Source organism: Pristis pectinata, chromosome 1 (genome assembly GCF_009764475.1).
Source record: "Pristis pectinata isolate sPriPec2 chromosome 1, sPriPec2.1.pri, whole genome shotgun sequence".
NCBI lineage: Eukaryota > Metazoa > Chordata > Chondrichthyes > Rhinopristiformes > Pristidae > Pristis > Pristis pectinata.
Window position 1 is genome coordinate 35,209,409 of NC_067405.1, and position 13,758 is coordinate 35,223,166.

The window sequence follows — 13,758 nt, forward strand, 5'->3', positions numbered from 1 at the left end:
AGAGAAAAAATAATTATAAAAAGGTTTTAAATTTTCTTTCTAAGAAAGAATTTATAAAATGCAGGAATGAAGAGTGAACAATGGCTTTCCTCAAAGCCAGGGAGTTTAATTGGCATTCCATTAACATTTACCACTTTGGTTAAAAGAATACTTATACCGTAATTAATTGCCCTAACTGTGTGCAGCATGTTTAATGAGAAGGTATGCACAAAAGCAGCTAGTTCTTCAAAATAACAGGGCATTTCAGGGATTGATACTTTTTTTTTGTAGCAAGAGAGAAGTGGTATTTATCAAATCAGCAAGTACACAATTTGTTGCAGCTCTTTCAAAATCCAAAGTCAGTGATCAGTTTGCCATAAATAAAGACGTGTACTGTTAACTCACCATGTCTTTCAGCAAGATTTGGCAAATTTTACAAATTATATAAAAGTTAATAATTGCAGTGCTTTGTAAAAAATATACAAAACATTGTAAAAACATTTTCCTCAATCCATAGAGCTGGATGATCATAGCACTAGTGATGTGTATTCTGCTTGAATTCTGCCCTCTTGGCATTCCTTCATTTACATTTTGAAGTATGTACCAAAACAATATTAAAAATGTTCTCAGAAAATTGCTCAGGTCCCTTGGTCTTGCACATTTCCACGGCATAACCCAGTCTTTCTGTGATCCTTTATCCTCCAGGCAACTAGACCAAAGAGCAGTGTGACATATTTAGAAGTATGACATATTCAGTGTTTGCAGACAATTTAAATCCATTTAACCAGCCTTGAAGGAATAGACTTATCAAGTATCCTGCTGTCATTTTTAATTTGTACTCAAATATATTGCACTTGATTCCTATTGGATCACCAGAGTCGGGCACAATTGGAGCACATGGGATTTGCTGTCCTGAAACTTCATAAGACTTGTATTGGAAAGTTCCAATTACACTCATTGACTATTTAATTATTCAGTAGGGCTATTTAAAACTGTCAAATATCTGCAAATTGACATTTTCTCTGTTCACATTTTAGGAAAATACTCATTTGATTCAGAATTTCTCAAAGGTTAACAGAAATGGATAGATGCTCTTAAAAACCTCAACCTTGACTGTTCAGCGTAACTAAAAGTACCAAATGAATGTTACTTTCTGCAGGGAAAACTTGGAATTTCTTTGTAAATTATTAAGAATGCTTGTGACACCGTCAACTTTGAAAACTTCTGAGCAGTGCCTTAACTCTGGAAAATACATGCCTTGAATCACAGCTTTTGCTGAAGAAATACATTTAACAGTTCCTGTAAAGTGATATATAAATGTTGCTTCTTTGTCATCTCCTTACAAGATGACAGCCAGTAAACAGAAGATCTCATTTTATTTCTAGGCTTAATTTGAACTAAAAGCACCAGTTAATTCCCTATTTTTCTTTATCTTCTCAGCTCTTCTATTGCATCATTACTGTCAGTTAATGACATGTAGTTAAAAAATAGTAAAACACACAGAAGCAATGAATTGCCTATCTCCCACTAAAAATTTAACCCTTAATTTGTAGGTTCCTGTAGTGCTCTCCAGCATCCCCCTCCCCACCCCTAATTCTCAAGCACTTCCAAGTAATCTCTGCTAATGAGTAAACTTAATTGCAGAGGCTTTTATTGATCAAGTTATTTGGCAGGCAAAATGAAGCCCCAAAAGAAAGAGCTTTGTACTTACTTAATAGGGAGCAGAATAATCATGTTCCCCAACTAGTTGAAACAAAATTTACATCCAGGTTATATGTGCATCATTGTTCCCTACATATTGGCTCCAGTTTGTAGTTTAACACCTTGACCACCTTTTTACCAACACCAGATGTGGGAAGATGGAAAATAAAACAATGAAAACCATTTACATACCTTCCCTGTAATCCAGAATTCTACTTTCATCCTTCACCAAGACCTGCAATTTTACACCCACTTAGGACCAATTCCTCACTAGAATACCATTCCACATCCTTGTTTTTTCTCCAATTGTTCATATGTGATCCAAGTATCATTGGAAATGAATCTTGGACTAAAACTGAAAATTAACATACTTTATTGGAAGCAGAACTGAAAAAAATTATAAAAAGCAGAACTTGAAAAAAAATTATAAACTCTCAGTAGAGAATTAATTAATATTATACCAAAGACATTTTTATCACCTTCGCACAAAAAATATTTGCAACCAAATTTCCTTAATTGAAAGCAATTTTAACATATCTCAATATCAAAATTGGGAAAGCTTTAAGATGAACTAGCAGCAATACCCACCTGGTGGTATTAAAGTTAGAAATGTCCTCAAGGCACAAAGATGAAATAATGGATGGTTTAAGAAAATGAAGGAGACATCTTATAACCTCTTTCTGTATTTATTCTTTTAAATAGAGCTCTTTCTTGATCCAATGAAGGGAAAAAATCTTCTCAGTACATACCAAAATAACTCCCAAAAATACATACAGCAGTAAAGTCCTCAAGTTAATTACTTTTCAAAGTAAGCTGAATTTATCCTGCTATTTATTCACCTATTAAATGTTACCAGCATACACAATCACCAATTCTGTAAAGTAAAATCTCACATTCCCTAAATTCATGTTGAACATTGGAATAGAAAAATTACAAGTTGATTAAAAGTGTCCATTGCAATAAGAGAATATATAGGAAGATAACCCTAGCACCATCTAATACATTCAAGTGCAATTTGCTTTATTACAAATTTTAAAAATGTCTTGAAAAATTCCTGTTACAAAGACTTGCATGTTTTTGTGCCTTTCAAGTCTGTGTGAATGCTTCCCGACTTTGATACAAAATTTGCACTTAATCTTCATTGGTTCAGGTGCTGGATTGTCTGTTAGCTGAAAATCCACTTTTGGTATTGATCAGAAGGATTGCAGGGCACCAGGTTGGGCGTTTCACCTCTTGCACTTAAACACTTATTTGAAACTTGATTATAAGCAGCATCTCCTGTAACACAAAACAATGTACAAATATAAACATCTTTCTCTTATTTGGTAAGGATAAACCTAATCTATTTGGAACTACATTCTAGACCAATGCCTGCTGAATATAGTGAAGATTTAAACCACTGTATTCTGACTACTTCACAATCTGTTCCCTAGGCATTGATGCAATTCCACTTCCTGATATCTATCTGAAACCAAAGTAAGCCAGTCACAACCTCAGCTTCACATTTAACTCCAGGATGGGCTTCAGACCACATACACATACCATCATTCAGGATGCACTTTCCCATATTTCATCATCCCCTTTCACATGGCTAACTCAAACTGAATGTTTGCAGTCAGTCAAGTAAACAATTTAATGTCGGAGGATATGAATTATGTGGTATTTCACTGTCAAATTTATTGTTATTCTGTGGTCCATAATTTGATTTGAGTTGCATCCTCCAGGTGCTACAGTTTCCTCCCACATTCCAAAGGTGTACAGGTTAGGAAGTTGTGGGCATGTTATGTTGGCGCCGGAAGCGTGGCAGCACTTGTGGGCTGCCCCCAGAAACATTCTATGCAAAGATGCATTTGGTATGGTATTGGTTTATTATGTCACTTGTACTGAGGTACAGTGAAAAACTTGTCTTACAAACCGATCTTACAGGTCAATTCATTACACAGTGCAGTTACATCAAGTTAGTCAGAGTGCATTGATGTAGTACAGGTAAAAAAATAACAGTAGAGTGTCACAGCTACAGAGAAAGTGCAGTGCAACAAGGTGCAAGGTCGCAACAAGGTAGATTGTGAGGTCATAGGTCATAGTCCATCTCATTGTATAAAGGAACTGTTCAATAGTCTTATCACTGTGGGGTAGAAGCTGTCCTTAAGTCTGGTGGCATGTGCCCTCAGGCATCTGTATCTTCTACCAATGACAGAGTCCAAGGAGGGGAGACTGGTGACGTGATGCGCTGGGCTGTGTCCACAACTCTCTGCAGATTCTTGCAGTCTTGGGCAGAGCAGTTGCCGTACCAAACCGCGATATATCCAGATAGGATGCTTTTCTATGGTGCATCGGTAAAATTTGGTGAGAGTCAAAGGGGACAAACCAAGTTTCTTTAGCCTCCTGAGGAAGTAGAGGCACTGGTGAGCTTTTCTTGGCCATGGCATCCACGTGGTTTGTCCAGGACAGGTGTTGGTGATGTTCACCTCCCAGGAACTTGAAGCTGTCAACCCTCTCGACCTCAGCACCATTGATGTAGACAGGTGCTTGTACACTGACCCCTTTCCTGAAGTCAATGACCAGCTCTTTAGTTTTGTTGACATTGAGGGAAAAGTTGTTGTCATGACACCATTCCATCAAGCTCTCTATCTCCTTCCTGTACTCCGATTCATCACTGTTTGAGATGCAGCCTACAATGGTTAGTATCATCTGCAAACTTGTAGATTGAGGAGTTAGAGCAGAATCTGGCCACACGGTGTGTTTCACTGTGTGTTTTGATGTACATGTGACTAATAAAGATATCTTATTCTCCAGAATTACTCTGATGCCACTTGTGAATTACCTCATCTGGATCCAATTTAGACCCTGCCTTGTTTTACACAGCAGGTCAGAACAAGATGGATTTACTGTTTGGTCAGAGATTAGACTAAATTCTCATTTCAAATCATGGTTTCATTTACACTTCCCTCCCAGTGCTGCATACATGTTTGCAACGCACAAAGGCTTAGGCACAGATCTACAAAAGCTTCTTGGAGACCTGTTGATGAGCTAATAGAGATTTAATCTATGAAACAGGGATGTCCGGATATTGTATTTCATACAGATGACCTCTCCATCTACAGCTTCAGCACAGTAAATCTCTGAGCAATAGTGGTAAATGTTGAATTGGTGTAGATTTTAGAAGGTATTGCAGTAGTTAGCCAGATATCCACACATTTGGAATGAGTTCCAGCAACCCAGAGGGATGCAGAGTATTTCTGCCACTGTAAAGAATAATGCCATCAATTAATATTAGACCCAATTTAGTTCATCTGCTGCAGAATTCTTCTTCTACAAATTGATTTCCTCTAAGCTGGACTATTCCAAAGTAAATGTGGTTAACTTCCTTCATCCTCCACTTTGGAAACAAAATCATCCAGAACCTAGCTCTCGGCATCCCAACTTGTAAATAAATCCCATTTATTCTTTATACTTGATGATCTACTCTAAGTGCTGTTAAGCAATGTCTCCACTTTAAAATACTCCTTTGTTTTCAACTCAACAAATAGTCTCCAATCTCTTCAAGCCCAACTATCCATTAAAACCTGTGCCCCTTCCCATCTAGCTCCCTGATCATCTGAGAATTTAGTTACCCCAACACTGGTGATCATGCTTTTATCTGGCAAAGCACTGGACCCTGGAATTACCTGCTTAAAGTGTTCTGCTTTTCTACATCATGTTCCTTCTTTTAAGATGCTCTTTAAAGCCTATGGCTGACTAAGCAACCTTCTATCATAGTATGTTTCATGTGGCTGCTCACTTGATGACATTTTCATGACACACTTTGGGATATGTTGCTACTTTAAAAAGGTACCATACAAGTACTAATAGTTATTGTTAAATTATCTTGCTTGGGCAATTATGCTCCATTCCAGTTTCCTTTTTGCCCATTTAATGTATCTTTTCAGGTTTTTACCATTGGGCATCTTAAACACTTACTACATTCATACCACTGTCAATGTTGTTGCTTTTTTTGATCCCTAGACCTAAGCACCTAGTGTTTAGATCTCCACTCTTCAAGTTATTCATTTTTGCGATCTGATAGTTGCACCTAACTGCTGCCCTGACTAGGATCAGCTGCATCAGCTCATACTTCTATTTGAACTAGGGCTTTTCCTGTTATATAGGCTGTACTACAACAAATATCTTCGTTTTTTTTTTTCCCTATTTAATCATTAAGGGCCTCTTAGATTTGACATTCAAAGATGCATATTATGCTCCTATTATTCAAAACAAAAGTAATATCCCATATGCTTTACAACATAGCTGGAGAGCTAGAAGTCATTTGAAAAAGTTTGCTGCACAATAAACTTTTAACATAACAATTTTAAAACTAATTTCAAAATATATCACATATGAATTACAAATCTGTAAATTGATCACCTTAAGTTCCCACTTCTGCTCTGCTGAAACAAAGCTGTTCGAATTTTTGTATGCACATCCCTCAAGAAAAGCAATGTTGTTTAAGTTATGAATACATAATCCTTCCGGATATTATGACGAATTTCATTTAATGAGGTATATTCAAAGTACTGAAAGAATAACAAGAACCAATGAGCTACTGCACATTCATTAAGTAATTTAAAGCAAACAAAGTTCACATATTCTTACTATTAGTTGAATTACTCTAAAATTAAAAAAACCCTCAATTTCAAGTTACACAATAAGATTTGTGCCTATGTCCATCATGACTTAGGGTTGCATTTTTAAATATAGTCACAAAAATAGCAGAAATTTCAGATTATTCAGCCCCTCTTAACTACTCTGCCGTTCATATTACTTCAGCACCCCTTTTCTGCACTAACACCATATCATTCGAATCCCTCGACATCTCAAGACCTATCAATCTTAGTCTTGAATATAGTGTCTAAGCTTCCACAGATCTCTTGGGTAGAGAATTCCAAAGCTTCACTGGCCTCTAGGTGAAGAAATTTCTCCACATATCTGACCTGAAGGACTAACACCTTAGTTCAAGACCCTGATCTCTGGCTCAAGACACCAGTCAGAGAAAACATCAACACCACATCTACGCTGTGAAGCCATAAGAATTTTGAATGTTTCAATGAAATCACTTCCAGAGCATAGACCCAGTCTAACTATTCCTCATAACACAAACACCGTCTCAGAACTAAACCTACCAAACAATTGCTTTACTCCTTCTAATGCAAGTACATCCTTCCTTAGGAAGGGAAACCAGGCATGTACACAATATTCCAGATGCAGTCTCACCAGGACCATATATAATTGAAATAAGATACCTATACACTAGTACTTAAATCCTCTCACAATAAAGACCAACATACCATTTGCCTTCCAAGTTGCTTGCTGTACCTACGTATTAATCTTCATTGATTTATGTACAAGGACAATCAGGACTCTGAACATCAACCTCTCACCATTTAAAAAAAATTCTACCAAAGTGGACGACCTTGCATTTCTATTATATTCCACCTTCCATGTCCTTACCCATTCTCGTTACCAGTTAATAATATCCTGAAGCCTCTCAATATCATCCTCACAGCCCACACTGCCATCCAACTTTTTAATTATGAATGTTGGATACATTACACTTGATTTCATCAATTAAATCACTGATGTAGATTGTAAACGATGGGGCCCCAGCACCAATCCCTCTGGCAATCCAGTAGTCAAAGCCTCCCAACACAATAATGACCATTAATTCCTACTGTTTTCTCGGTAATAACTAATGTTCAATCCACTCAACTATATTACCCCAATACCATCATTTTAAGTAATAATTTCATGTGACACACCTTACCTAAGGCCTTTCAAAATGCATCACTTCCACTGGTTCTTGTTTATCTATTCTGCTAATTATGACCTCAAACCACTAAAAGATTAGTTAATCAGATTAGCCTTCAGAAATCATGTTGACTTTACCTAATCTGACTATTATTTGTTACCACTTTCTTAATAACAGATCCTAGCATTTTCCCCAACTATTGATGTCAGAACAACTGGTCCGTAGTTTCCAGTTTCAACAACTCAGATGAATCAAAGGGGGAAGTTCTGCTGAAGGGATACAAGCAGCTAGGGTGCAAAATAAAAAGTAGAACCACAAATGATGATACATTTCTGGATCACAATCTAAACCAAAATCAAATTGGCATTTGCAGAATAATATGATTTTCCTCCAAATCCTACTGGTCTAAAATTGATGAATTACACAGGTTCACACTTTTGCTAAATAACTGTTTATAAAACTTTGGCACAAAGGAAATGAAGCACAACAGCATTTGATACTGCTTAATGAGTATTTGTAACATTTTTGGCTTTTGACTATTTCTCTAGCATACAAACACAGTAAAAGATAAAAAGATAAAAAGAATAAAAAGTGGTAAAGAATACAAGTTTTTGCATTATCAGAGAGTTAAGTGGCATAGAAAGCAAACAGGCCTGGAGTTTTGCTGCCACATAGATAATGATTTGATATTCTATAGAATAACCAAGCCATAATTTCTCCAAAGCTACCCAACATTGAATCAATATATTTAATACATTTGATTTTATTACCTGGTTTCCTCCAAGACCATGGCATGTATACATTATTAGGTGTTTTCCACCTAGATTGTTTTCTCCAGCATCAAGACAGGTTCCAGAACCTGCATTTTTAATCTGAAATTGAAGGCAAGGTGGGGTGGGAAGAAAATTAGTTACTCATTGTAGAACCAGAACTAGATATTGATCAACTGAACAAAGCTTTGTAAATTACTTTTTATATTAATAGAACAGAGCTTTTAGTTCAGAAGGTTAAATATTAACTGACTTAGCATAATTTATATTTTGGTTGAAGACATTTAATTGAAGATTGCAGACATGAAGGTGTGATCCAGTAAAGTGTAAAAATCAGGTTTTCAAATAATTGATTGTTCACGCATAATATTAGGAAGATAGAAATGTTAAGTAAGCCAATAATTTAAAGGAATTCCAAATCTCAAGTGCCCAAAATGCAACCAAAAACCCAGCAAAATAATTCTTGTATAATCAAAAATTAATTTGCAATATGCTTAATATAAAGTACTTACTGCACCAAAATGTTGAGGAGACAGCTCAGGTGTGAATACCTCTGGGTAAACATTCTTCAGATACCAAGTGAAGTTCTTACATTGCAAACGTTGTTTCAACTCAAGCCTTTCGGTAATGTCTCCATAAGTTTTCTGTTTAAAAAAACCAAATAGTTATTGTGAACACTGACTATCTGAATAGTCTTCCTGTCACATTAACTAAAGAGCCCAAGACCAATAAAAGAATGTTCTTTAGATAAACTGGTCCTTTTTGAAAATTGCTAGATTAACCAATTCCTTAACAGCTTTTCCTCCCAAGTATTCTCAGTACACTAATATAAATTTATGTTCCCTGAAGATAACATGAAATAAAAAGCACTTTGAATGATTTCTTATTCAGTAATTATTCAAGTTGCATAATGTACTACTTTTGAACAATGGATGGATGCAAAAAAAAAGCTTCTTTTTGTTTGGTTCAACCATATAACATTGTAATCACTCTTTGATCCATGGAAATTCTCAAAATTGTCTACACTTTTGACTAATATTGAGTAATAATGCTAATATAATATTGGTGGGTTAATAAATGTGATGGATGTACAGGAACAAATACTTAAAATTGTCCTTCCCCCTTAACCTTTCTCAACATCTTGGAAGTATGTGGGAAATAAAAGTAGTTTTATTTATTGCGATTATAAATAAGATGGTACAAAATGGAGCATCTCTTGTGCCAAAAATATAGCCCATTTTGGTATTTTTAGGTTCTAGTTAGATCAGTCTCTTGTAATTAAATTTTGTAAATAAATTGAATAAAAGGAGGTAAATTTTCAGAACTTTTAATCATGGTCCATGGGCAACTAGATAAAAAGCTAGTTAGTTTGTAGGTACAACTGGAGCATACAATACTTCTTTTAATAATTGTGCACATCTTATCCAGATTGGTAACGTCTAATAATATTTTCACCATGTAGAAATGAATTAGGTTCTAGGCCAAAGTTTCTTTTTTCTGACATGTAAGAAACAAAAAGGAAAATACTGAAAATGCTGAAAATCTGAGATAAAAACAAAATGCTAGAAATATTCAAGTCAGACAGCATTTCAGGAGAGAGAAAACAGTCAAGGTTTCAGATCGATAACCTTTCCAATGGAGGGAAATCAGCAAAGTACATCTATTCTGCATTTCTCTCTCTGCCGATGGTGCACAACTTGCTGAAAATTTGTAGCATTTCCGAGTTTTAACATTTGGAAAGAACATTGCTCAAGTCAGTTGCTCAATTATCTCCAAACTGCCAGCCCAAACTGACACAAGGAGTTGTCATCCACCTCCACACTGATGTTACAAAACAAACAAAATGTTTTTCTTAAATTACATCTAACATATTGAAATAACAAGGTCTTCCAATACAGATGAAAGCTCAGTTTTCTTCATTTTCCCAAAACAACATTGGTTTGTTATACATTTTAAAAGCAGAAACACACAGCAACTGTGGAAGAATAGCTTAGATCAGAATCTACAAAATAATCATCTCTAGATTTCTGCTTTGTGCTATTCCTAAAATAAAAAGCAGACGAGTTGGATATTATTGGATTGGTTTAACCAGTATCAATTCATGCCAAGTAATCGCATTGAGGAATACATGGAAACAAACAACGATGCAGTTTATAAAACAGACTAGGCCTTGGTTGAAAACAATTCAGATCAAATGTTCAACAATGAACAAAGTGATCACGTTTAATGAATTCAAAGGGCACACAACTCAGGTGAGGATTCAACACAATTTTCCTCAATAAATTGAGAGTTAAATTGTGCTTGTGAACTTCACCTTGCAGGAGTCAGGGCTTGCAGCGAGAGATTTGAAAAGAAGCGAGTCTCTGTGCTTGTGCTTGGAAGTTTTACTTCGGGGGGGGGGGGGGGGGGGGGGCAAACACTAAGGCAAGGTGAGGGTAGGTTTTTTTTTCCCTGTCTCTATTTTCCCTCAAAGCTTTTTAGTCATAGCAGGTGAGCTCAGACCTGTGTCATGCTCCTCCTGTGCAATGTAGGAAATCAGGGAGGCTGCCAATATCCCTGATGACTGTATGCAGGAAGTGTATCCAGCTGCAGCTCCTGACAGACAGCATGATGGCACTGGAGCTGCGCATGGATTCACTTTGGAACATCTGCAATGCTGAGAATGTTGTGAATAATGTGTTCAGTGAGTTGGTCACACTGCAGTTTAAAGGCCCAGGGAAAGATAGGGAATGGGTGACCAATGGGCAGAGCAGTAAGAGGAAGGTAGTGCAGGAGTCCTGTGTTCATCTCCCTCCAAAACAGACATACTGCTTTGGATACTGTTGGGGGAGATGGCTCATTGGGGGAAGGCAGCCGTAGCCAGGATCATGGCATCGTGAGTAGCCCTGCTGCACAGGGGGGCAGGAAAAAGAATGGCAGAGCTGTAGTGGTAGGGGATTCAATGGTAAGGGAAATAGACAGGAGCTTCTGTGGCTGAAAGCAGGGCTCCCAGTTGGCGTGTTGCCTCCCGGGTGCAAGGGTCAAGGACGTCTCAGAGTGGCTGCAGGGCATTCTGGAAGGGGAGGGTGAACTGCCAGTTGTCGTGGTGCATGTAGCTACCAATGATAGGGAAGAAAGTGGTATGAGGTCCTACAAGCTGTATTTGGGAAGCTAGGAGATAGATTTAAAAAGTAGGGCCTCAAAAGGTGGTAACCTCAGGATTATTACGTGTGCCCTGTGTTAGTCAGTGTAGGAATAGCAGTATAGTTAGGTAGAGGAGCCTCCTTGAGGAGACTCGATGAGCCAGATAGCCTACTCCCGTTTCTTATGTTCTTGAATGTGAGCAATCTTATCCCAAGGCTAACACTTTCCAAAGTAATGAAGTTTCACAAATATGGCAGGATAATCTGATATTCATAAAGCAATTAATTCATTCTAAACCATACAAAACAATTCCCCATCATTGCAAACAATGATTTTAAAATATGGCCATAAAAATTACATCTAAAAAGTGTATTTAAAAAAAAACACAACAGGCAACTTGACTTTACCCATCACAACTTAAGTCAGGTAGATCTTCTACCCAAACTGGTGTTCCAACAGGCTTTGGACTGCAATTAAAAAAAAACAAGAATTGCCCAAAAATCAATTGGTGCTCTCCTAGGCATATTAAGCAGATAGCTATTGGCAGGTCAATGAACATTGAGCATCTGCTGCTGGGAACTTCAGTACTACGTGATGCCCAAGCATTGGGTGCTTCTGAACAACTAGCCAGGTGTCTTTCACTGAAGGTCCTTTTGCATGATCCATTGCTGACTGATGAATAGAAATGATCAGACAAGAATCTGAGGATAGCAGTCAGGACTTATAGTTAGAAGTACAACATTGCTGGTTGGTAGGGTGGGGGATTGGGTTGGCAGCATGAATAAAAAGGAAAGTAATTGTGGCCAGTTGGATATTAGATGAAATCAGAAGCTGAGAGCCCATTGGGGAGATGGATAAGTATCTAAACAGAGTCTTGAATAGGGTTCCCAACACGAACCTAGAATCTGCTCAGGCAGCATCTGCTTGTCATCCTGAAGCAGGTTTCACCGATTCCTGCTTCTGCACAAGCAACCCACTAACACGACAGGGCATGGATGCAAACACACTGCACACTGCATTGTGTTGAGGTCCTCCATGCATTACCATGTTTCATGCACAGAGGACCAGAATAAAAACTGATCATTGTACAACTAGCATTGTTCCTGACTTTGTTATTTGATTTTTCATTAAAATGAGATTGAAAAGATTCTGTTGCTACTCAATCTAGATACAGGATTTTGGAGGGAGAGTCTGAGTGTGGGGAGGCAGCAGGAGATCCATCATAATAGGCGAGAATGTGCAAGAGTCCTTGGTTACTGATGCTTGAAAAATGAAACAATATTGAGGAAGACTGAAAAGCTGAGATTTTGAGAGTTTGGTGTCCCCCAGATGGAAAGTCTAAAACTTGGGGTCACTGTCTCCAGATGAAGGATTCAGATGCAGAGAAATTTCTTCACTTGGTGAGCTGAGAATCATTGGAATTATCTATACCAGAGTGAGGTATTTACTCAGCTGATGAAGAATTGCAAATTAGAATTAATAATATCTGGAACATTAAAGGAATCAGGGATATGGGAAAAGAATAGGAAAATGGAGATGTAGAAGTTAATTTCTCAAAAATTACATAATTTTGTTCTGCTGTGAGATTTGCAATTCATTTGTGTTTCTTTTAAAATTGTTTCTATTCCTCCAATAAACAGAACTACAGCAAAGGAGGCAGCTGCTCATCCCATCCTTCTGGTGCCAAATCTTTGAAACAATTAATGCAACTTCTAAGATCATGGGCAATGTAGCAGTTTCTGCTGAAAGCTACATGAACATTTGATGATTTAGTTTTACAGCCTCTGGAGTCTCCATTCTTGTGAGCAACGTATGATGCAAAAGGTTCTTTTAATGGCTCCAATACCAAAAAGCACATAATATACATGTTAATATCCAAATTGAGTAGCAGCAAAATTTTTTCAATGCAAAGAACCAGCAGAGTTGTGGACACAGCTCAGCACATCACAGAAACCAGCTTCCCCTCCATGGACTGTGTCTACACTTCTCACTGCCTCAGTAAAGCACCCAACATAATCAAAGACCCCACCCACCCCAGATATTCTCTTTTCTCCCCCCTCCCATCATGCAGAAGATACAAAAGCCTGAAAGCACTTACCAGCAGGCTCAAGGACTGCTTTTATCCTGCTGTTATGACTAATGAATGGTCCCCTAGTACAGTAAAATGGACTCGAACTCACAATCTACCTCATTATGACCTTGCACCCTATTGGCTGCCTGCACTTTCTCTGTAACTCTTTATTCTGCATTCTGTTATTGCTTTCCCTTGTACTACCTCAATGCACTGATGTGATAACTATCTGCATGGATGACATGCAGAAGATTTTCACTGTATCCCAGTACATGTGACAAGAATAAAGCAATTTACTAATTTTCTTACTGAGTAAGATAAAATGAGAT

At 37.4% G+C, this 13,758-nt stretch overlaps 1 protein-coding gene across 1 annotated transcript in view; it reads right to left on the reverse strand.

The window, feature by feature from the left end:
- Positions 1 to 2,394: 2,394 nt before the first annotated feature.
- Positions 2,395 to 13,758, reverse strand: part of galnt3 (UDP-N-acetyl-alpha-D-galactosamine:polypeptide N-acetylgalactosaminyltransferase 3 (GalNAc-T3)) — a 29,315-nt gene continuing 17,951 nt past the window's right edge. The window contains 5 exon segments of the mRNA XM_052027766.1: positions 2,395 to 2,995; positions 6,085 to 6,185; positions 6,188 to 6,233; positions 8,236 to 8,337; positions 8,748 to 8,879. Coding sequence (XP_051883726.1) covers positions 2,846 to 2,995; positions 6,085 to 6,185; positions 6,188 to 6,233; positions 8,236 to 8,337; positions 8,748 to 8,879 — 531 coding nt within the window. The 3' untranslated portion in view covers positions 2,395 to 2,845.